Genomic DNA, 25,019 nt, shown 5'->3' with positions numbered 1-25,019 from the left:
GAGAAAAAAATTAAGGTGAAACCAAAACGGGAAGCAGCCACGCGTGTTCCCAGCATGGATCCCAGGGAATGTGAGTGACCAGGGCTGTGCCCAAAGTGCCTCCTCCAGTGGGGGATGGAGCTGGAGCAGCGCACGAAGCTCTTCCCCACACCGGGGCACTCGCAGGGCTTCCCTTAGTGGTGCCTCCGTTGGTGTTGGCTCAAGTGAGAGCTGCTGGAGAAGCTCTTCCCACACTGGGGACACTGGTAGGGCCTCTCCCCAGTGTGGATGCGCTGGTGGATGGTGAGGTGGGAGTTCTGCATGAATCCCTTCCCACAGTCGGGGCATTGGAAGGGCCTCTCCTCTGTGTGAATCCGATAGTGCAGGAATAGATGGGAGCTGCTTGTAAAGCCCTTCCCACACTCGGAACACTCGTAGGGCCTCTCCCCAGTGTGAATCATGTGGTGCCTGACCAGGGTGGAATGGTGGCTGAAGCTCTTCCCGCACTGCCCACACTTGTAGGGTCTCTCCTAGTGTGGATGTTCGGTGCTGGATCAGGCTGGAGCTGCGGCTGAAGCTCTTCCCACACTCAGAACACTCGTAGGGCCTGTCCCCAGTGTGGATCATCTGGTGGCTGATCAGGTGAGAGCGCCGTCTGAAGCTCTTCCCACACTCCTCACACTCATGGGGTCTCTCCGTGCTGTGGATGCGTTGGTGCTGGATCAGGGTGGAGTTGTCCCTGAATCCCTTCCCGCACTCAGGGCATCGGAAGGGCCTCTCCCCCGTGTGAATCCGATAGTGCAGGAGGAGATAGGAGCTGGTCTTAAACCCCTTCCCGCACTCAGAACACTCGTAGGGCCTCTCCCCTGTGTGGATCTTTAGGTGCACGATCAGGGCAGAATTGTGGCTGAAGCTCTTCCCACACTCCCCACACTCGTACGGCCTCTCTCCAGTGTGGGTCCTCTGGTGCTCGATGAGGCCGGAACTCCTGCTGAAGCTCTTCCCACACTCCGCACACTCGTAGGGCTTCTCCCCGGTGTGGATCACCTGGTGCCTGATCAGGTGAGAGCGCCGTCTGAAGCTCATCCCACACTCCCCACACTCGTAGGGCCGTTCCCCTGTGTGGATCACCTGGTGCAGGATCAGGCTGGAGCTCCAGCTGAAGCTCTTCCCACACTCTCCGCACGTGTGGGGCTTCTCCCCATCATGGAGCTGCTCATGGAGCACCAGCTCCGAGCTCTGCCTCCATCTCCGGCCGCCTTCCCGGCCCAGGCTGGCTCTTTCCCCCTCACATCCCCGCCAGCTGCGTTTGCAGCCCCTCCTCGTGCGGCATCTCCGGGCCTTTTCCTCCCCGTTGGCTTCCTGCGCCGTGGAGCCGCTCAAAACGGCCTCTTCCACCAGGTTCTGCCGCGGGCATTTGTCCTCCCTGCTCTCCATGCTCAGCTCCTGCTCTGGGCGAGGAAGGACAAGGACACGATGGCATTTGCCTCCGTGCCACAGGCAAGGCCAAGCAGATCCCCCAGGGCGTCCGCGGCAGGACGGCCCCGGCACCCCCCGATGTCCCCCCGAGGGGCCTTTTCCGCTCAGCCTTGCACTTCGTCATTCTCCAAACATCGCCCCAAAAACCCAACCCAGGGACCCCCCGGGATATCTGGGCCCGCTCACCTGCGCGATGGGGGGGGCGATGATGCCACAGGTGGGGGCTGCGAATTCACGCAGGGCTGGAGCGCGGTTCCGTCAGCTCAGCCTCGATCCGCCTTTGTCCCTCAACTTCCTCTTCCTCCCGCTCCTCCTGTTCCATCCGCCCTCCTCCTCCTTCTCCCTAACCGCACCTCTTTCTCCTCTTCCATCCCTCCTCTCTTTCCCCACCTCCTTCTCCTCCTTTCTTCCTCCCTTTCCCTCCCTCCTCCTCCCTGGCCCTCCCTCCTTCTCCTCCTTCATCCCTCCCATTTAACCCCTCCTCTTCCTCCTGCACCTCTCTAACCCCACCTACTCCTCTTTTTTCCAGCCCTTCTCCCTCTCCGTTTTCCCTCCTCTTCCATGCCGTCCCTGTTGCTACCCTCCCGGTCCGTGCGATCCCAGTTGGGCGGGATCCCAGCCCATAGAATCTCAGACCAGTTTATCCCAGTGTGTGTGGCCCGGATCCATATGGCCCCAGTCTGTGCGGTCCCAGTCTGTAGACCTAGGATCCCATTTCAAGGTCAGTTATACACCACTCTATATGCTTTACATCTATAGATCCCAATTTGGTCCATCAGTTTATCCCTTCCATAGGACCCATCCAGTTTATCCCACCAGTTTATCCTTTCCATAACCATCCAGCTATCCCATTGTAGGATCCCATTTCACAGGGTTCCAGTTTATACAGTCCCAGTCCCTATTTGGTCCCGTTCCAGTTTATCCCAGTCCATAGGATCCCAATCCCTTTTTGGTCTCATTCCAGTTTATCCCAGCCCAGTATCCCTTTCCATAGGATCCCATTCCAGTTTACCCCAGTCCAGTTTATCCCTTTCCATAGGATCCCAGCTCCTATTTGGTCCCAGTCCAGTTTATCCCAGTCCAGGTTATCCCAATCCATAGGACCCCAGTCTGGCCTATCCCAGTTCAGTTTATCCCTTTCCATATGATCCCAGTCCCCATTTGATCCCATTCCAGTTTGTCCCATTCCATAGGATCCCAGTCTGGGTTATCCCAGTTCCATATAATCCCATTCCATAGGATCCGAGTCCGGGTTATCCCAGTCCAGTTTATCCCATTCCAGTTTATCCCAGTCCATAGGATCCCGGGTTATCCCAGTTCCATATTATCCCAGTCTATAGGATCCCAGTCCGGGTTATCCCAGTCCAGTTTATCCCAGTCCATAGGATCCCAGTCCGGGTTATCCCAGTCCAGTTTATCCCAGTCCAGGTTATCCCAATCCATATGATCCCAGTTCCATATAATCCCAGTCCATAGCATCCCAGTCCAGGCTATCCCAGTCCAGTTTATCCCAGTCCATAGGATCCCAGTCCGGGCTATCCCAGTCTAGTTTATCCCAGTCCATATGATCCCAGTCCAGGCCATCCCAGTCCAGTTTATCCCAGTCCAGGTTATCCCATTCCATGTGATCCCAGTTCCATATAATCCCAGTCCATAGCATCCCAGTCCGGGCTATCCCAGTCCAGTTTCTCCCAGTCCATAGGATCCCAGTCCCAGTTATCCCAGTTCCATATAATCCCAGTCCATAGCATCCCAGTCCGGGCTATCCCAGTCCAGTTTCTCCCAGTCCATAGGATCCCAGTCCGGGTTATCCCAGTTCCATATTATCCCAGTCCATAGGATCCCAGTCCGGGTTATCCCAGTCCAGTTTATCCCAGTCCATAGCATCCCAGTCCGGGCTATCCCAGTCCAGTTTATCCCAGTCCAGGTTATCCCAATCCATATGATCCCAGTCCATATTATCCCAGAAGGATCCCACTGGCTACCCACCAGTATCCCAGCCATAGGATCCCAGTCCAGGATCCCAGTCCGGGTTATCCCAGTCCAGTTTATCCCAGTCCATAGGATCCCAGTCTGGACTATCCCAGTCCAGTTTATCCCAGTCCATAGGATCCCAGTCCATAGGATCCCAGTCCATAGGATCCCAGTCCAGTTTATCCCAGTCCAGTTTATCCCAGTCCATAGGATCCCAGTCTGGACTATCCCAGTCCAGTTTCTCCCAGTCCATAGGATCCCAGTCCAGTTTATCCCAGTCCAGTTTCTCCCAGTCCATAGGATCCCAGTCTCTCAGGCATCGTGGGGAACTGGGATAATGGGGGGAACTGGGATAATGGGAATTCTGGGATAACAGGGAGAGTAACTGGGATAGTGGGGGGAACTGGGATAACTGGGAAGGTGGGATAGTGGGGGGAACTGGGATAATGGGGGAAAAGCGGGATAATGGGGGGAAAGTGGGATAATGGGGGGAAAGTGGGATAATGGGGGAAAGTGGGATAATGGGGAACTGGGATAATGGGGGGGAACTGGGATAACTGGGATAATGAGGAGAGTGGGGTAATGGGGATACTGGGATAATGGTGAACTGGGAAAATGGGATAATGGGGATACTGGGAAAATGGGAAGAGTGGGATGATGGGGGGGGAAACTGGGAAAATGGGATAATGGGGAGAGTGGGATAATGGGGAAACTGGGATAACTGGGATAATGGGGATACTGGGATAATGGGGGGGAAACTGGGATAATGGGGGAACTGGGATAATGGGGAACTGGGATAATGGGGGAAACTGGGATAACAGGAACATTGGGAATATCAGAATCATGGGAATTCTGGGCTAACAGGAATATCAGAATTATGGGAATTTTGGGATAACGGGGACACTGGGATAACGGGAATTCTGGGATAACAGAAATTCCAGGATAATGGGAATTCTGGGGTTAAGGGGAAATTTGGGATAACGGGAATTTTGGGATAACAGAAATTCCAGGATTATGGGAATTCTGGGGTTAAGGGGAAATTTGGGATAACGGGAATTTTGGGATAACAGAAATTCCAGGATTATGGGAATTCTGGGACAACAGGGAAATTTGGGATAATGAGGAATTTGGGGATAACAGGGAATTTTGGGATTATGGGGAATTTTGGGATTATGAGGAATTTTGGGCTAATGGGGAAATTTGGGATAATGGGATCAAGGGGAAATTCGGGATAAGGAGGAAATCGCGGGCGAACGCTGCCCGATCCCCCCTCCATCCCGCTTTGGGAAGTTTTGGGGAATTTTTTGGGAATTTTTTGGGAGGTTTTTTTTGGAATTGTTGGGATTTTTGGGGGGAATTTTTGGGAGTTTTTGGGGATATTTTGGGGTTTTTTTGGGGAATTTTGGGGGAATTTTTGGGGAATTTTTGGGAATTTTTGGGGAATTTTGGGGAATTTTTTGGGAATTTTGGGGGGGAATTTTTTGTGATTTTTTGGGGGGAATTTTTTGGGAATTTTTTGGGATTTTTTGGGGGAATTTTTGGGGAACTTTTTTGGAATTTTGGGGGGGAATTTTTGTGATTTTTTTGTGATTTCTTGGGGCATTTTTGGGGGTTTTTGGGGAATTTTTTTGGGAATTTTGGGGGAATTTTTGCGGGATTTTGGGGGACTTTTGGGGGGAATTTTTGGGGGATTTTGGGGAGATATTTTGGGGGATTTTGGGGGAATTTTTTGGGAATTTTTGGGGAATTTTTTGGGAATTTTTGCGGGATTTTGGGGAGATTTTTTGGGGCTTTTTGGGGAGATTTTTGGGGGATTTTGTGGGGGAAATTTTTCGGGGGAATTTTTGGGGATTTTTGGGGGGAATTTTTTGGGATTTTTAGGGGAATTTTTTGGCATTTTGGGGAGATATTTTGGGGGATTTTTTGGGGAATTTTTGGGATTTTGGGGAGATATTTTGGGGGATTTTTGGGGAATTTTGGGGAATTTTTTGGCATTTTGGGGGGATTTTTTGGGGATTTTGGGGAGATTTTTTTGGGGGATTTTTGGGGGGAAATTTTGGGGAGGATTTTTTTGGGGGCAATTTTTTTTTTGGGGGGAATTGTTTGGGAAAGGGGCGGGGGTGGGTGGGGGGGGCGTGTCCCGGTGCTGGGGAGGGGAGCGCGCGCGGCCGGGGGTGGGGAGGGCGCGGGCGGCGTCGCGCGCGCTCCGGGCGGGAGCGGCGGCGGCGGCGGCAGCGACCCTCCCCCACCCTCCCCACCCCAAACTCGGGGGATCGGGGGGACCCCAAACCCCGCCCCGGACACCCCTTCCCCCATCCCCGCATTCCCAGAATTCCCAAAATTCCCAGAATCCCCGGCGATCCCCGGCAGGTGATGGGGATGGGGGGTTGGGGGCTTTGGGGGGGTCCTGGGGGAATTTTGGGGTTTTCAGGGGGGGATTTGGGGGGGAGGGCGGATCCTGGGATGGGAGAGGGTGGGGGATGGGGGGTCCCTCAAGGTCACGGGCGGGAGGGGCCGGACCTGGGGGAGGGGCAATTTGGGGGAATTTGGGGATTTTTGGGGGGGGGATTTTGGGATTTTTTGGGGGGGATTTTAGGGGAATTTTGGGATTTTGGAGGGGGAGGGATTTTAGGGGAATTTTGGGATAATTTTGGGGGGGATTTTAGGGGAAATTTGGGATTTATTTGGGGGGATTTTAGGGGAATTTTGGGATTAATTTTTTGGGAGATTTTAGGGGAATTTTGGGATTTTGGGGGGTTTAGGGGAATTTTGGGATCATTTTGGGGAGATTTTAGGGGAATTTTGGGAGATTTTAGGGGATTTTAGGGGAATGTTGGGAGTTTTTTGGGGGGGAATTTTGGGATTTTTTGGGGGGTGATTTTAGGGGAATTTTGGGATTTTTTTGGGGAGACTTTAGGGGAATTTTGGGGGGATTTGGGGGGAATTTTGGGATTAATTTTTTGGGAGATTTTAGGGGAATTTTGGGATTTTTGGGGGGGATTTTAGGGGAATTTTGGGATTTTTGCGGGAGATTTTAGGGGAATTTTGGGATTCTGGGGGGATTTGGGGGATTTTAGGGGAATTTTGGGATTTTGGGGGGATTTTAGGGGAATTTTGGGGAAATTTGGGGGAATTTTAGGAGATTCGGGGGAAATTCGGGGCGTTTTGGGGCAATTTTGGACGTTTTGGGGTGGGTTTGGGGGTTTTGGGTTTTTCTGGGGGGCTCCGGGGGTCTTCAGGGGGTTTTGGGGGGGGCTATAAAGGGATTTGGGGGGATTTTGGGGTTGCTGAAGGTCTGTGGGGAGATTTTGGGGGGTCCTGGGGGGATTTTGGGATCTCAGAGAATTTTGGGGAGGGGTCTCTGAGAATTTTGGGATCTCAGGAGGGATTTTGGGGGTCTCAGGGGGGTCTCATTGAATTTTGGGATCTGAGAATTTTGGGGAGGGGTCTCATTGAATTTTGGGGGTCTCATTGAATTTTGGGGTCTCAGGAGGGATTTTGGGGCTCTCAGGGGGGTCTCAAAGGATTTTGGGGTCTCAGAGAATTTTGGGGAGGGGTCTCTGAGAATTTTGGGGCTCTCAGGGTGGTCCTGAATGGATTTTGGGATCTCTGAGAATTTTGGGGGGGGGTCTCATTGAATTTTGGGGTCTCAGGAGGGATTTTGGGGCTCTCAGGGGGGTCTCAAAGGATTTTGGGATCTCTGAGAATTTTGGGGAGGGGTCTCATTGAATTTTGGGGCTCTCAGGGGGGTCTCGTTGAATTTTGGGGTCTCAGAGAATTTTGGGGAGGGGTCTCTGAGAATTTTGGGGCTCTCAGGGGGGTCCTGAATGGATTTTGGGATCTCTGAGAATTTTGGGGAGGGGTCTCATTGAACTTTGGGATCTCAGGGGGGATTTTGGGGGTCTCAGGAGGGATTTTGGGGGTCTCAGGGGGGTCTCGTTGAATTTTGGGATCTGAGAATTTTGGGGAGGGGTCTCTGAGAATTTTGGGGCTCTCAGGAGGGATTTTGGGGGTCTCAGGAGGGATTTTGGGGGTCTCAGGAGGGATTTTGGGGGTCTCAGGAGGGATTTTGGGGCTCTCAGGGGGGTCTCATTGAATTTTGGGGGTCTCAGAGAATTTTGGGGAGGGGTGTCTGAGAATTTTGGGGTCTCAGGAGGGATTTTGGGGCTCTCAGGAGGGATTTTGGGGCTCTCAGGAGGGATTTTGGGGGTCTCAGGAGGGATTTTGGGGGTCTCAGGGGGGTCTCACTGAATTTTGGGGTTCTCCCCCCTAAACCAACTCAGGCATTGAAAACCTGACCCTTCCCCCCAAAATCTCTTCCAGGCCCCTCCCCCCACCCGAGCTCATTGTGGGACCCCTCCCCAATTTTGGGGACCCCTCCCCCGCCCATGGCGGCCGAGCTGGACAACGCGGAGGCCGCCCCTCCCCCCAACAACAACAACGGCCCCTGGGACCCCCCCGCGGAGCCGCGCGCCTGGGGGGACCCCAAAATCTTCGAGTGCTCCCGGATCAAGGCCTTGGCTGGTGAGTGAAGACCCCTCCCAAAAACAACAAAAAAAACCCAAAAAAAAAACCCCAAAAAAATGAAAATATTCACCCAAAAAATTTACAGATTTTTCTCTCTTAAAAAAATCCACCAAAAATGGTGGATCACCCCCAAAAAAATGAAAATATTCACCAAAAAATTTACAGAATCTCCCTGTTAAAAAAACCCCAAAATGCTGGATTATCCCCCAAAAAAATGAAAATATTCACCAAAAAATTTACAGAATCTCCCTGTTAAAAAAACCCCAAAATGCTGGATTATCCCCAAAAAATTCAAAATATTCACCAAAAAAATTCCCAGATTCCCCCCATTAAAAAAACCCCCAAAACCCCTTGATCACCCCCAAAAGAATGAAAATATTCACCAAAAAATTTAACAGATCCTCTCTCAAAAAAACCCCAAAAATGCTGGATCATCCCCAAAAAAATTCAAAATATTCCTTAAAAAATTTACAGATTCCCCCCATTAAAAACCCCAAAAATGCTGGATCACCCCAAAAAATTGAAAATATTCACCAAAAAAATTTACAGATTCTCACCGTTCAAAAAAACCCCAAAAATGCTGGATCACCCCAAAAAATTCAAAATATTCCTTAAAAAAATTCACAGATTCTCCCCTCAAAAAAACCCCAAAAGTGCTGGATCACCCCCAAAAAATCAAAATATTCACCAAAAAAATTTACAGATTCACCCCTCAAAAAAAACCCCAAAAATGCTGGATCATTCCCAAAAAATTCAAAATATTCCTTAAAAAAATTCACAGATTCTCCCTGTTAAAAACCCCCAAAAGTGCTGGATCACCCCAAAAAAATTCAAAATATTCACCAAAAAATTTACAGATTCACCCCCCTCAAAAAAAACCCCAAAAATGCTGGATCATCCCCAAAAAATAAAAATATTCACCTAAAAAAATTCACAGATCCCCCTGCAAAAATGCTCGATCCCCCAAAAATTCAAAATATTCACCAAAAAATTTACAGATTCCCCCCTAAAAAAACCCCAAAAATGCTGGATCATCCCCAAAAAATCCAAATATTCACCCCAAAAAATTACAGATTCTCCCTGTTAAAAAAACACCAAAATCCTGGATCATTCCCAAAAAATTCAAAATATTCCTTCAAAAAATTCACAGATCCCCCAACTGCAAAAATGCTCGATCCCCCAAAAATCAAAATATTCACCAAAAAGTTTACAGATTCACCCCATTAAAAAAACCCCAAAAAGTGCTGGATCATCCCCAAAAAATTCAAAAATATTCCAAAAAAATTCACAGATTCACCCCTCAAAAAAACCCCAAAAGTGCTGGATCACCCCAAAAAAATTCAAAATATTCACCAAAAAATTCCCAGATTGCCCCCATTGGGGTCTCAAGGTGCTTTTGGGGTGGATTTGGGTGGATTTGGGACCAGCAGAAGAAGACCTTCACCGAGTGGGTGAACGCCCACCTGGAGGCTCCTGAGTCCCATGGGGATCTCAGGGTGGATTTGGGGTCTCAAGATGGTTTGGGGTGGATTTGGGGTGGATTTGGGGTGACCTCGATGTCCCCCCGGATGACCAGGACATGGTGCAGAAGAAGACCTTCACCAAGTGGGTGAACGTCCACCTGGAGGAGACCACCATGGGGGTCTCAAGGGTGGTTTTGGGGTCTCAGGTTGTTTTGGGGTGGATTTGGGGTCTCAAGATGGATTTGGGTGGTTTTGGGTGGATTTGGGACCAGCAGAAGAAGACCTTCACCAAGTGGGTGAACGTCCACCTGGAGGAGAACACCATGGGGGTCTCAAGGTGGTTTTGGGGTCTCAGGGTGGTTTTGGAGTGGATTTGGGTGGTTTGGGGTGGATTTGGGACCAGCAGAAGAAGACCTTCACCTAGTGGGTGAACACCCACCTGGAGGTTCCTGAGTCCCATGGGGATCTCAAGATGGTTTTGGGGTGGATTTGGGGTGGATTGGGGTGGATTTGGGGTGGATTTGGGTGGATTTGGGGTGGATTTGGGATGACCTCGATGTCCCCCCAGACGAACAGGACCCATTGCAGAAGAAGACCTTCACCAAGTGGGTGAACGTCCACCTGGAGACTCTGGAGTCCCATGGGGATCTCAAGATGGTTTTGGGGTGGATTTGGGGTGGATTTGGGGTGGATTTGGGGTGGATTTGGGTGGATTTGGGGTGGATTTGGGTGGATTTGGGGTGGATTTGGGATGACTTTGATGTCCCCCCAGACGAGCGGGACGCGGTGCAGAAGAAGACCTTCACCAAGTGGGTGAACGCCCACCTGGCGCGCGCCGCCTGCCGCGTCGGGGACCTCTACTCGGACCTGCGCGACGGCTTCGTGCTCACGCGGCTGCTCGAGGTGCTCTCGGGGGAGACCCTGGTGAGGAGACCCCTGCGGCGTCTTCATCGTCATCGCTGTCATCATCATCATCATCATCGTCATCGTTGTCATCTTCTGCTGTCAGCATCGCCATGAGTGGTGGCATCATCATCATCATCATCGTCATCATCGTCATCATCGTCATTGTCATCTTCTGCTGTCAGCATCGCCATGAGTGATGGCGTCATCGTCATCATTCTGTATTGCCTTCATCATCATCATCATTGTCATCGTTGTCGTCATCATCATCATCATCGTCATCATCATTGTCATCCTCTACTGTCATCCTTGCCATGAGTGATGGCATCATCTTCATCATTCTCTATCACCTTCATCGTCATCGTTGTCATCATCATAGTCATCATCATCATTGTCATCTTCTGCTGTCATTGTTGCCATGAGTGGTGGCGTCATCTTCATCATTCTCTATCACCTTCATCATCATCGTCATTGTCATCATCATCATCATCGTCATTGTCCTCTACTGTCATCATTGCCATGAGTGGTGGCATCATCAGTGTCATCATCATCATCATCATCATCATCATCATCCTCTACTGTCATCGTTGCCATGAGTGGTGGCATCATCATTCTCTATCACCTTCATCATCATCATTGTCATCATCATTGTCATCATCGTCATTGTCATCTTCTGCTGTCAGCATTGCCATGAGTGGTGGCATCATCATTGTCATCGTTGTCATCATCATCATCATCATCATCATCATCATCATCATCCTCTGCTGTCATCGTTGCCATGAGTGGTGGCATCATCATCATCATTCTCTATCACCTTCATCATCATCGTTGTCATCATCATCATTGTCATCCTCTGCTGTCATCATTGCCATGAGTGGTGGCGTCATCATTGTCATCATCATCATCATCATTGTCATCCTCTGCTGTCATCATCATCATCATCATCATTCTTCTCTACCATCATCATCATCATCGTCATGAGTAGCACCGTCATTGTCTCATATCACCAGCATGGCATCATCATCATCATTCCTTGTGTACCATCAGGATCATCATCTACCATCATCATCATCATCTCCATGAGCATCATCATGAGCGTCATTGTGATCATCACCACCAGCATTGGCATCATCATCATCTCCATGAGTGTCATTATGAGGATCATCATCTACCATCATCATCATCATCTCCATGACCATAATTATGAGGATCATCATCACCATCATCATCATCATCATCTCCGTGACCGTCATTATGAGGATCATCACCATCACCATCATCATCATCATCATCTCCATGAGCGTCATTATGAGGAGCACCATCATCATCATCATTGTGGTGATTGTCGCCATCGCCATGATGCTCATGAAGACATAAGCAGCATTGTCTTCATGAGCATCATCATCATCACCACCACCATCATCATCATCACCACCATCATCACCACCACAAATAACACCACCACCACCAATCACACTACCATCATCATCACCACCACCACCATCATCACCACCACCACCATCATCATCACCACCACCATCATCATCATCACCACCACCATCACCACCATCACCACCACCATCATCATCATCACCACCACCATCATCATCATCACCACCACCATGAGTATCATCACCACCACCACCATCATCATCATCACCACCATCATCATCATCATCATCATCACCACCACCACCATCACCACCACCACCATCATCACCACCACCATCATCATCACCACCATCATCACCACCACCATCATCATCACCACCATCATCGTTGAGCTGGGGCCTCTCCGTCACCACCACCACCATGAGGTGGGACCTCTCCATCACCAGTTTGGGTGGAGCTGGGACCTCTCCACCATCTCCAGCTCCCACCATCACCAGTTTGGGTGGAACTGGGACCTCTCCACCATCTCCAGCTCCCACCATCACCAGTTTGGGTGGAACTGGGACCTCTCCACCATCTCCAGCTCCCACCATCACCAGTTTGGGACCGGTTCTGGTGGGGTGGGGTGGCAGGACCCTGTCCATGCCGGATGTCCCCGTGTCCCCCCAGCCCAAGCCGACGCGGGGCCGGATGCGGATCCACTCCCTGGAGAACGTGGACAAGGCCCTGCAGTTCCTCAAGGAGCAGCGCGTCCACCTGGAGAACGTCGGCTCCCACGACATCGTGGACGGCAACCACCGCCTGACCCTCGGCCTCATCTGGACCATCATCCTCCGCTTCCAGGTGCCACCAGGCTCCTCTCCGTGTCCTCCCCTTGTCCTCGTTCTTCTCCTCCACCTCCAGGTGTCTCCTGACCGTTCCTCCCCCAGATCCAGGTGATCAAGATCAAGACCGAGGACAACCGGGAGACGCGCTTGGCCAAGGACGCGCTGCTGCTCTGGTGCCAGATGAAGACGGCGGGGTGAGGACCTCAGGTGGTGGCATGGACCCCTCAGGAGGTCCGGTGACCCGTGGTGACCCCCGGTGTCCTCCACAGCTACCCTGAGGTCAACATCCAGAACTTCACCACCAGCTGGAGGGACGGCCTGGCCTTCAACGCCCTCATCCACAGGCACCGGTCAGCGCCGGCGGGGTGGACACGGGAGGGACCTCCCGGATGTTGGGGGTCACCTCTGAGGGTTTTTGGAGGAGGGCGCGTCGAGGTGACCGTGTCCACCCCACCCCAGGCCGGACCTCATCGACTTCCACAAGTTGACCAAGTCCAACGCCACCTACAACCTCCAGCAGGCCTTCAACACGGCCGAGCAGCACCTGGGGCTCAGCAAGCTGCTGGACCCTGAGGGTATGGATGGGGTCTGTCCATCTGTCCGTCCGTCCGTCTGTCCAGCCACGTGGGGTGGGGTCATCTCCACCGTCTGGGTTTTTTGGGAGCGAGGGTTTTTTTTCTTTCTGGGAAGGGTCAAGGTTGATGGATCAGCCCACCGTTGGTGGGACCATCCCTGGTGGTCCTGGGGTGGAGGTTTGGGGTGGGGGGTGGTCCTGACCTTCTGTCCCTTCCCCCCACCAGATGTCAACATGGAGGACCCCGATGAGAAGTCCATCATCACCTATGTGGTGTCCTTCTACCACTACTTCTCCAAGATGAAGGCGCTGGCGGTGGAGGGGAAGCGCATCGGGAAGGTGGGGCTTGGCCCAGGTCCTGGGGGTCTCCATCCCCAGCTCCATGGGGTGTCCACCCCACTGTCCCTGGATGTCTCATCCCTCTGTCCATCCTTCTGTCCATCCCTCTGTCCATCCCTCTGTCCATCCCTCTGTCCATCCCTTGTCCATCCCTTGTCCATCTCTTGTCTCCTCCTCCATCCCTTCTCCATCCCTTGTCCACCCCTCTGTCCATCCCTTGTCCATCCCTCTGTCCATCCCTCTGTCCATCCTCTGTCCATCCCTCTGTCCATCCCTCTGTCCATCCCTCTGTCCATCCTTTGTCCATCCTTTGTCCATCCCTATTCCATCCCTTGTCCATCCCTTTGTCCACCATTTCTCCATACCTTGTCCATCCCTTGTCTATCCCTCTGTCCATCCCTCTGTCCATCCCTCTGTCCATCCCTCTGTCCACCCCTTGTCCATCCCTTGTCCATCCCTCTGTCCATCCCTCTGTCCATCCCTCTGTCCATCTCTTGTCCATCTCTTGTCCATCCTTTGTCCATCCTTTGTCCATCCTTTGTCCATCCATTGTCCATCACTCTGTCCATCCCTTGTCCACCCCTCTGTCCATCCCTTGTCCATTCCTATTCCATCCTTTGTCCACCATTTCTCCATCCCTTGTCCATCCCTTGTCCACCCACCTCCCGGCCTGGCCGGACCCTGGTGACCCCTCCAGCCCCAGGTGGTTCTCGGGGGGTTCCTGCAGGACCTCCAAGCCCACCCCAAACCCCACCAGGTGCTGGACCAGGTGATGGAGATCGCGGCCATCACGGCGCGCTACGAGGCGCTGGCGGCCGAGCTGCTGGCCTGGATCCACCACACCATCACCATCATCACCAACCAGAAGTTCGCCAACTCGCTGACCGGCGTCCAGCAGCAGCTCCAGGCCTTCACCGCCTTCTGCACCCTGGAGAAACCTGTCAAGTGAGGACCTCCTGCTGGGCTGGTGGTGGGACGGGACCTCACCCTGCTGGTGCTGGTGGTGCTGGGGAGGTCCCAGTTCAGCCCAAACTGGTGGCAGTGGGACATGGGTGGGTGGTGGTGGTCATGGTCATGGTGGTGGTGGAGAGGTCCGAGTTCAACCCAAACTGGTGGCAGTGGGACCTGAGGGGTGGTGGGGGTGATGGTGGGGAGGTCCCACCTGAAGGTGGTGGTGATGGGGAGGTCCCACTTTAACCCAAACTGGTGGCAGTGGGACATGGGTGGTGGTGATGGTGGTGGTCATGGTCATGGTGGTGGTGGAGAGGTGTCAGTTCAACCCAAACTGGTGGCAGTGGGACATGGGGGTGGTGGTCATGGTCATGGCGGTGGTGGAGAGGTCCCAGTTCAACCCAAAGTGGTGGTGGTGGAACCTGGGGGGTGGTGAGGTCCCATCTCATGGTGGTGCTGATGAGGAGGTCCCACTTCAACCCAAAGGGGTGGTGGTGGAACCTGGGGGGTGGTGATGTCCCGTCTCATGGTGGTGCTGATGAGGAGGTCCCACTTTAACCCAAACTGGTGGTGGTGGAACCTGGCGCGCAGTGATGTCCCACCTCATGGTGGTGGTGATGAGGAGGTCCCACTTTAACCCAAACTGGTGGTAGTGGAACCTGGGGCGCGGTGATGTCCCATCTCATGGTGGTGATGGGGAGGTCCCATTTTAACCCAAACTGGTGGTGGTGGAACCTGGGGCGCGGTGGTGGCGTCCCGGCTCGCGCTGGTGGTGATGGGGAGGTCCCACTTTAACCCAAAGTGGTGGTAGTGGAACCTGGGGAGTGGTGAGGTCCCATCTCATGGTGGTGATGAGGAGGTCCCATTTTAACCCAAACTGGTGGTGGTGGAACCTGGGGCGCGGTGGTGGCGTCCTGGCTCGCGCTGGTGGTGACAGAGACCTCCCCGCTGGTGCCACCCCGCAGGTTCCAGGAGAAGGGGAACCTCGAGGTGCTGCTCTTCACCATCCAGAGCAAACTCCGGGCCACCAACCGCAAGCTCTACGTGCCCAGCGAGGGCAAGAGCATCTCCGACATCAACAAGGTGAGGACGTGGCGATGGAGTCCCACCACCCCGCTGGGGGTTGGGGAGCCCCATGACCAGCCCGTGTCCCCACCCACCAGGCCTGGACGTGCCTGGAGAAGGCGGAGCACGAGCGGGAGGTGGCCCTGAGGAACGAGCTGATCCGGCAGGAGAAGCTGGAGCTGCTGGCCCAGCGCTTCGACCACAAGGCCGTCATGAGGGAGACGTGGCTCAACGAGAACCAGCGCCTGGTCTCGCAGGTGGGGTGGCCTGGGAGGGGTCACGGGGGGACCTTCGGCTTGGGGTGGGACAATCCCTGGGTGGGGTGAGGGTGAGGAGAGCAGTGTTGGGTGGTGGGACCTCATTTAGGGTGGTGGGACCTCATTGGGGTCCTCCTTGAGGAGGGGAGGGGTGGTTGGACATCTTTGACCTCCTCCTTGAGCATGGAGAGGGGGTTGGACCTCATTAGTGTCCTCATTGACCACGGAGAGTGGTGGGGCCTCCTTGACCAGGCAAGGGGTGGTTGGACCTTCTCCTTGACCATGGAGAGCTGGTGGGACCTCCTTGACCTCCTCATTGACCATGGAGAGAGGGTTGGACCTCCTTGATTATGGTGGACTGGTGGGACCTCCTTGACCAGGCAGTGCGGGTTGGACCTCATTGGGCTCCTCATTGACCATGGAGGGCTGGTGGGACTTCCTCAGTCTCCTCATTGACCATGGAGGGCTGGTGGGACCTCCTTGACCTCCTCATTGACCATGGAGAGAGGGTTGGACCTCCTTGATTATGGTGGACTGGTGGGACCTCCTTGACCGTGGAGAGGGGGTTGGACCTCCTCGACCTCCTCATTGACCATGGAGGGCTGGTGGGACCTCATTGACCATAGACCGCTGGTGGAACCTGCTGACTGACTGTGGAGAGGGATTGGACCTCCTTGCTTATGGAGGGCTGGTGGGACCTCCTCAATCTCCCCATTGACCATGGAGGGCTGGTGGGACCTCCTCAATCTCCTCATTGACCATGGAGGGCTGGTGGGACCTCCTCAATCTCCTCATTGACCATGGAGGGCTGGTGGGACCTGATGGGGGACGGGGGGGCCTCCTTGACCTCCTCATTGACCATGGAGGGCTGGTGGGACCTCCTAACGCAATCTCCTCATTGACCGTGGAGGGCGGTGGACCTCCTTGCTTAATGGGGGCTGGTGGGACCTCCTCAATCTCCCCATTGACCATGGAGGGCTGGTGGGACCTCCTCAATCTCCTCATTGACCATGGAGGGCTGGTGGGACCTCCTTACCAGGAGGGGTCTCCCTCATTGACCATGGAGGGCTGGTGGGACCTCCCATTGACCATGGAGGGCTGGGACCCCCCACCCCACCAGGAGGGGGTGACTCTCACTCTTCCATCTCCTTCCCCTTCAGGACAACTTCGGCTACGACCTGCCGGCGGTGGAGGCGGCCATGAAGAAGCACGAGGCCATCGAGGCCGACATCTCCTCGTACCAGGAGCGCATCCAGGTGGTGGTGGAGCTGGCCCTGGAGATGGAGTCCGAGGGCTACTACGACACGCGGCGCATCGGCGCCCAGAAGGACAACATCCTGCGCCAGTGGGCGCTGCTGACCGAGCTGGTCCGCGCCCGCCGCGCCCGCCTCGAGCAGAACCTGGCCCTGCAGAAGATCTTCCAGGAGATGGTCTACATGATCGACTGGATGGAGGAGATGCAGGTGGACGTGGGGACCGCGCAGGAGATCGTGGGCGGCGCGGCGGAATTCCGGCGGCGCCGCCGACGGGTGACGCGGTTTGGGTCCTTCTCCAGGTTCTTCTGGTCTCCAAGGATTTGGGGAAGCATCTGCTGGAGGTTGAGGACCTCCTGCAGAAGCACGGGCTGCTGGAGGCCGACATCTCGGCGCAGACTGAGCGCGTCCAGGCCCTCAACGCCGCCGCGCTCAAGTTCTCGGAGCTGGAGGGTAACGGGGGCCACCAGGGTGGGCGACCAGGGGACAGGGAGGTGTTTGGCTTTGGGAAGGGTCTGATGGACCATGGGAGGTCAGCCAAGGTCTCGATGGACCATGGGAGGGTCAGCCAACGTCAGCCAAGGTCTCGATGGACCATGGGAGGGTCAGCCAAGGTCTTGATGGACCATGGAAGGTCAGCCAAGGTCTCGATGGACCACGGGAGGGTCAGCCAAGGTCTCAATGGACCATGGGAGGGTCAGCCATGGTTTTGATGGACCATGGGAGGGTCAGCCAACGTCTCGATGGACCATGGGAGGGTCAGCCAAGGTTGGCATGGAAGGTCAGCCAATTATGGACCATGGGAGGGTCAGCCATGGTCTTGATGGACCATGGAAGGTCAGCCAAGGTCTCGATGGACCATGGGAGGGTCAGCCATGGTTTTGATGGACCATGGGAGGGTCAGCCAACGTCTCGATGGACCATGGGAGGGTCAGCCAAGGTCTCGATGGACCATGGAAGGTCAGCCAAGGTCTCGATGGACCATGGGAGGGTCAGCCAAGGTCTTGATGGACCATGGAAGGTCAGCCAAGGTCTCGATGGACCATGGGAGGGTCAGCCAAAGTCTCGATGGACCATGGGAGGTCAGCCAAGGTCTCGATGGACCATGGGAGGGTCAGGCATGGTTTTGATGGACCATGGGAGGGTCAGGCAAGGTCTTGGTGGGCTATGGAAGGGTCAGCTGAGGTTTTGGTGGGCCATGGGAGGTTCAATCCATGATCTTGGTGGCCCATGGAAAGGTTGACCCACAGCTTTGGTTGATCGTGGAAGGGTCACCCCAAGGTCCTGGTGGGCCATGGAATGGTCAACCCAAGATCCTGGTGGGCCACCAGCAAGAGTCCCCACAGAACCCATGAGGTTGGAAAAACCCTCTGAGATCTTTGAGTCCAACCTAGGACCAGAGCCCAGAGTGCCACGTCCGGTCCTTCCTCGGACACCTCCATGGCCGGTGACCCTTGGCCAGCCCCTGCCACCATCTAAGCCCCTTCTCCTGGCCCAGGCTACCAACCCTGCGACCCCCAGATCATCTGCAACCGCGTCAACCACGTCCAGACGTGCCTGGAGGAGCTGGAGGAGCTGGCGGCCAAGAGGAGGAAGGAGCTGGAGGACTCCCGCCAGCTCTGGACCTTCTTCCAGGAGATGGAGGAGGCCGAGGCCTGGATCCGCGAGAAGGAGAAGATCCTGGCCGCCAAGAGCTGCGGCCGCGACCTCAGCAGCGTCCTGACCTTGACCAACAAGCACAAGACCATGCTGGGCGAGCTGGGCAACCGCCGGGCTCTGCTCCACCAGACCATGAAGAAAGGCGAGAAGATCCTGGCCAAGAAATCCTTCAGCTCCGTGGGCATCCAGGAGAAGATGCGAGAAGTCTGCTTGAGGTGGAAGAAGCTGGAGGAGATCACGGGGCTCCACCAGCAGCGCTTGGAGGACGCCTTGAACTTCTTCCAGTTCAGCGCCGAGACGGACGACCTGGTGGCCTGGCTGCAGGACATCTACCGCATCGTGTCCAGCGACGACTTCGGCCACGACGACTACTCCAGCCAGGCGCTGCTGCGCAAGCACCGCGCCGTGGTGGACGAGGTGGAGAAGCACCGCGCCGCCGTCCTGGCCCTGCGCAAGCAGCTGGCTCTGCTGGCCCCCGACCACCGGCAGGGCGTGGACATCCAGATCCGCGTGGTGGAGGTGGAGCAGCTCTACGGGGAGGTGGCTGAGGTGGCCGTGCTGAGGACGCAGTGGCTGCAGGACGCGCTGGCCGTCTACCGCATGTTCAGCGAGGTGCACGCCTGCGAGGTGTGGGTGGACGAGAAGGAGCAGTGGTTGGAGAAGATGGAGGTTCCTGAGGAGCTGGATGAGGTCGAGGTGGTGCAGCACAGGTGGGGTGGGCTCGGGTGGTTGAGGTTCTTCGTGAGGCTGGGTGGTTGAGGTTCTTCGTGCCCGTGGTGGACCTGCGCAGCGTGTCCTTCTGCTCAGGTTTGAGAGCCTGGACCAGGAGATGAACAGCGTCATGGGGCGCATCCTGGACGTCAACCAGGTGGTGCAGCAGCTGGTGGATGGTGGCCACCCCAGCTCCGACGAGGTCCGGTCCTGCCAGGACCATCTCAACAGCCGGTACGGGCGTGGTGGGGGGACCCGAGGTGCACCTTGACCTTCTTGGGGTTTCCGTGGTGGGGTTGGAGACTCTCAACCTGTGGTTCTGCGGTGGTGGGATGTCCCTGTGGGGTCCGGGTGTCCAGTGGAATGGTCCAAGCCCATCCTGGGGGTCCTGAACTGGGTCTCAACCTTCTTGAGGTCTCCTTGGTGGGGGCAACTTTGCGTGACCCCCAACCTGTGGTTCTCCAGTGGTGGGACATCCCCATGGGTTCCACCTCTCCAGGACAATGGTCCAAGCCCATCCTGGGGGTCCTGAAATGATCTCAACCTTCTTGAGGTCTCCTTTGTGGGGGGAGCTTTCTGTGGGGCTGTCTGGAGACCCCCAACTTGTGGTTCTCCAGTGGTGGGTCGTCCCCATGGGTTCCCTCTCCAACAATGTCCAAGCCCATCCTGGGGGTCCTGAAATGGTCTCAACCTTCTTGAGGTCTCCTTGGTGATGGAAGCTTTGTGTGGGGCTGTCTGGAGACCCCCAACCTGTGGTTCTCCAGTGGTGGGACGTCCCCATGGAGTCCAGGTCTCCAGGCCACCATTCCCAGCCCATCCCAAGGGTTGTTTCTGATCCTGGTGGGCCCCATCCCTGCTCGGGGAGGTTCTCACCCCGCTCCTGTCCCCATCCCCACCCAGCTGGAACCGGGTGGTGGAGCTGGTGGAGAACAAGAAGAGCCAGCTGAGCTCCGTGCTGAAGATCCAGAACTTCCTCCTGGAGTGCAGCGAGATGAAGGCGCAGGTGCGGGAGAAGAGGAAAGCCATCGAGGCCACCCAGTCCGGTGGCAGCGACCTGGGCGGGATCCTGGCCCTGCAGCGCCGCTTGTCCACCATGGAGGCCGCCCTGGTGGTCCTGGAGCCGCGGCTGGTGGAGCTCCAGCAGGAGGGCGAGGCCTTGGCCGCCGCCCACCCCGGCCGCGCCCTGGACATCCTGCTGCCCTTCGAGGAGATCAGCGAGGAGTGGGACAACCTCAAGAGGGCCCTCCAAGGCTGCGAGGACACCTTGACCATCGCCGGCCGTCTCCAGCAGTTCATCCAGGACCTGGACAACTTCTTGGGGTGGTTGGTGAAGACCCAAGCGGCCGTGGGCTCCGAGGAGGTCCCCGACAGCTTGGCCGAGGCCGAGAGGCTGCTGAACGTCCACGTGGCCCTCAAGGAGGAGATCAACGGCTACGAGGAGGACTACGCCAAGATCCAGGCGGCCAGTGAGCTGCTGGCGCTGGAGGAGATGGAGGTGCCCTCGCTGTCCCTCCAGCAGTGGCTGCAGAAGCTGGACGCGGGCTGGGGGAAGCTCCTGCAGAGCTGGGAGATGAGGAGGGAGCTCCTGGTGCAGTCCCACGTCTTCCACCTCTTCCTGAGGGACGTGCAGCAGTGCCAGAGCAGCCTCTACAACCAGGTCGGGGAGCAGGTGGTGGTGTGGTGGGGTGGGAGGAGGTCCTGGTGGTGGAGATCATGGATGGGCGATGGGGACGAGGGGTGGGAGAAGGTCTGGGGTGGTGGAGATCATGGATGGGCGATGGGGATGAGGGGTGGGAGAAGGTCTGGGGCGGTGGAGATCATGGATGGGGCGATGGGGACCATGGTGGAAGGTCCTGGTTGATGGGATGATGGATGGGTGATGGGGATGAGGGGTGGGAGAAGGTCTGGGGTGGTGGAGATGATGGATGGGCGATGGGGACCATGGTGGGAAGGTCCTGGTTGATGGAGATGATGGATGGGTGATGGGGACCATGGTGGGAAGGTCCTGGTTGATGGAGATCATGGATGGGTGATGGGGACCATGGTTGGGAGGTCCTGGTTGGTGGAGATCATGGATGGGCGATGGGGGGGAGTGGGAGAAGGTCTGGGGTGGTGGAGATCATGGATGGGCGATGGGGATGAGGGGTGGGAGAAGGTCTGGGGCGGTGGAGATCATGGATGGGCGATGGGGACCGTGGTGGGAAGGTCCTGGTTGATGGAGATCATGGATGTGTGATGGGGACCATGGTTGGGAAGGTCTGGGGTGGTGGAGATCATGGATGGGTGATGGGGACCATGGTGGGAAGGTCCTGGTTGATGGAGATCATGGATGTGTGATGGGGACCATGGTTAGGAGAAGGTCTGGGGTGGTGGAGATCATGGATGGGTGATGGGGACCATGGTGGGAAGGTCCTGGTTGATGGAGATGATGGATGGGTGATGGGGACCATGGTTAGGAGAAGGTCCTGGTTGATGGAGATGATGGATGGGTGATGGGGACCATGGTGGGAAGGTCCTGGTTGATGGAGATGATGGATGGGTGATGGGGACCATGGTGGGAGGGTCCTGGTTGATGGAGATCATGGATGGGTGATGGGGACCATGGTGGGAAGGTCCTGGTTGATGGAGATGATGGATGGGTGATGGGGACGATGGGTGGGAGAAGGTCTGGGGGGTGGAGATGGATGGATGGATGGATGGATGATGGATGGATGGATGGATGGATGGATGGATGGATGGATGGATGGATGGATGGATGGATGATGGATGGATGGATGGGGATGATGGTTGGAAGGTCCTGGTTGATGGAGATCGTGGATGGGTGATGGGGACCATGGTTGGAAGTCTGGTTGATGGGATGATGGATGGGTGATGGGGATGGTTGGAAGCTGTTGATGGAGATGATGGATGGGTGATGGGGACCATGGTTGGAAGGTCCTGGTTGATGGAGATGATGGATGGGTGATGGGGATGAGGGGTGGGAGAAGGTCTGGGGTGGTGGAGATCATGGATGGTGGATGGATGGATGGATGGATGATGGATGGATGGATGGGGGTGATGGTTAGAAGGTCCTGGTTGGTGGAGATCATGGATGGGTGATGGGGATGAGGGGTGGGAGAAGGTCTGGGGCGGTGGAGATCGTGGATGGGTGATGGGGACCATGGTAGGGAGAAGGTTCTGGTTGATGGAGATGCGTGGAAGAAGATTTTGGATGGTGGGAATGGTTTTAGAAGGTCTTGAGTGAAGGATTTTGGGTGGGTGGATTTGGGTGGTGGAAGGTCCTGGTTGGTGGATTTGGGTGGTGGAAGGTCCTGGTGGGTGGATTTGGGTGGTGGAAGGTCCTGGTGGGTGGATTTGGGTGGTGGAAGGTCCTGGTGGGTGGATTTGGGTGGCACAAGGTCCTGGTGGTGCTCCTGTGGCATTGAGGTGACCACCCCAAGGCCAGGGCAGAGCTCACCAGCCCCACCAAACCCTCCCAGGAGACCACGCTGGCCCACGCCGAGCTGCCGGACACGGTGGAAGGGGTGACCAAGGCGCTGAAGAAGCACAAGGACTTCACCACCACGCTGGAGCTGAACCTGCAGAAGGTCCAGCTGGTCCTGCAGGCCGGCGAGAGCCTCCGGCGCCAGCGCAACCTCCACAGCGACCGCGTGGCCGAGGCCATGGAGGGGCTTCGGGCCAAGTAGGTGCCGCCGTGGAGACCCCCGAGCCACCAGGAGCACCCCGGAGCCACCAGCAGCTCCCAGGAACCCAAAACTCCACCCAGAACCTCAAAACTTCACCCAGAACCCCAAAACACCACCCAGGAACCCAAAACTCCATCCAGGATCCCAAAACTCCGCCTAGCACCTCAGAATTCCATCCAGGAACCCACAACTCCACCCAGAACCCCCAAAATACCTCCCAGGAACCCAAAACTCCAACCAGCACCTCAGAATTCCACCCAGGAACCCAAAACTCCTTCCAGGATCCCCAAAACTCCTCCCAGAACCTCAAAACTCCACCCAGGAACCCAAAACTTCACCCAGAACCCCCAAAACTCCACCCAGGAACCCAAAACTCCTCCCAGAACCCCCAAAACTCCTCCCAGAACCTCAAAACTTCACCCAGGAACCCAAAACTCCTCCCAGGAACCCAAATTCCACCCAGAACCCCAAAACTTCACCCACAACCCCCAAAACACCTCCCAGAACTTCAAAACTTCACCCAGAACCCCAAAACTCCTCCCAGGAACCCAAAACTCCACCCAGGAACCCAAAACTCCTGCCAGGAACCCAAAATTCCACCCAGGACCCCCAAAACTCCTCCCAGGAACCCAAAACTCCTCCCAGGAACCCAAAACTCCACCCAGAACCTCAAAACTCCACCCAGAACCCCAAAACTTCACCCAGGACCCCCAAAACTCCACCCAGGAACCCAAAACTTCACCCAGAACCCCAAAACTTCACCCAGGACCCCCAAAACTCCTCCCAGGAACCCAAAACTTCACCCAGAACCCCAAAACTTCACCCAGGAACCTGAAACTCGTCCCAGGAACCCAAAACTCCTCCCAGGAACCCAAAACTTCACCCAGAACCTCAAAACTCCTCCCAGGAACCCAAAACTCCTCCCAGAACCCCAAAACTCCTCCCAGGAACCCAAAACTCCTCCCAGAACCCCAAAACTCCACCCAGGAACCCAAAACTCCTCCCAGGAACCTCAAAACTCCTCCCAGGAACCCAAAACTTCACCCAGAACCCCCAAAACTCCACCCAGGAACCCAAAACTCCTCCCAGAACCCCCAAAACTCCTCCCAGAACCTCAAAACTTCACCCAGGAACCCAAAACTCCTCCCAGGAACCCAAAATTCCACCCAGAACCCCAAAACTTCACCCAGACCCCCAAAACACCTCCCAGAACCCCAAAACTCCACCCAGAACCCCAAAACTCCTCCCAGGAACCCAAGACTCCACCCAGGAACCCAAAACTCCTGCCAGGAACCCAAAATTCCACCCAGGACCCCCAAAACTCCACCCAGGAACCCAAAACTCCTCCCAGGAACCCAAAACTCCACCCAGAACCTCAAAACTCCACCCAGAACCCCAAAACTTCACCCAGGACCCCCAAAACTCCTCCCAGGAACCCAAAACTTCACCCAGGAACCCAAAACTCCACCCAGGACCCCCAAAACTCCTCCCAGGAACCCCAAAACTCACCCAGAACCCCAAAACTTCACCCAGGAACCTGAAACTCCTCCCAGGAACCCAAAACTCCTCCCAGGAACCCAAAACTTCACCCAGAACCTCAAAACTCCTCCCAGGAACCCAAAACTCCTCCCAGAACCCCAAAACTCCTCCCAGGAACCTCAAAACTCCTCCCAGAACCTCAAAACTCCACCCAGGAACCCAAAACTCCTCCCAGAACCCCAAAACTCCTCCCAGGAACCTCAAAACTCGTCCCAGAACCCCAAAACTCCTGCCAGGAACCCAAAACTCCTGCCAGGAACCCAAAACTTCACCCAGGACCCCAAAACTCCACCCAGGAACCCAAAACTCCTCCCAGAACCCCAAAACTCCACCCAGGAACCCCAAAACTCCACCCAGGAACCCAAAACTCCTCCCAGGAACCTCAAAACTCCTCCCAGAACCCCAAAACTCCTGCCAGGAACCCAAAACTCCTCCCAGAAC

The 25,019-nt window shown here is 55.4% G+C and overlaps 2 protein-coding genes across 2 annotated transcripts in view; one reads left to right on the top strand and one right to left on the bottom strand.

Annotated features, from left to right (window-relative positions):
* Nucleotides 1-150: 150 nt before the first annotated feature.
* On the bottom strand, nt 151-1,783 carry LOC115916996 (zinc finger protein 23-like). The gene is given in 3 exon segments (XM_030970730.1): nt 151-504; nt 506-1,430; nt 1,645-1,783. Coding segments are annotated over 2 exon segments (1,242 nt in total). The 5' UTR covers nt 1,417-1,430; nt 1,645-1,783; the 3' UTR covers nt 151-173.
* Nucleotides 1,784-5,774: 3,991 nt separating this feature from the next.
* Nucleotides 5,775-25,019, top strand: part of SPTBN4 (spectrin beta, non-erythrocytic 4) — a 40,180-nt gene continuing 20,935 nt past the window's right edge. Inside the window, 17 exon segments of the mRNA XM_030970729.1 lie at nt 5,775-5,802; nt 7,756-7,956; nt 10,195-10,346; nt 12,387-12,560; nt 12,647-12,738; nt 12,814-12,894; nt 13,004-13,119; nt 13,345-13,457; nt 14,215-14,402; nt 15,374-15,491; nt 15,572-15,730; nt 16,891-17,193; nt 17,286-17,436; nt 18,482-19,352; nt 19,450-19,587; nt 20,254-21,010; nt 22,833-23,035. Coding sequence (XP_030826589.1) covers nt 7,821-7,956; nt 10,195-10,346; nt 12,387-12,560; nt 12,647-12,738; nt 12,814-12,894; nt 13,004-13,119; nt 13,345-13,457; nt 14,215-14,402; nt 15,374-15,491; nt 15,572-15,730; nt 16,891-17,193; nt 17,286-17,436; nt 18,482-19,352; nt 19,450-19,587; nt 20,254-21,010; nt 22,833-23,035 — 3,752 coding nt within the window. The 5' untranslated portion in view covers nt 5,775-5,802; nt 7,756-7,820.

This window comes from Camarhynchus parvulus, unplaced genomic scaffold (assembly GCF_901933205.1).
Source record: "Camarhynchus parvulus unplaced genomic scaffold, STF_HiC, whole genome shotgun sequence".
NCBI lineage: Eukaryota > Metazoa > Chordata > Aves > Passeriformes > Thraupidae > Camarhynchus > Camarhynchus parvulus.
This window is presented reverse-complemented; position numbering and strand designations above follow the sequence as displayed.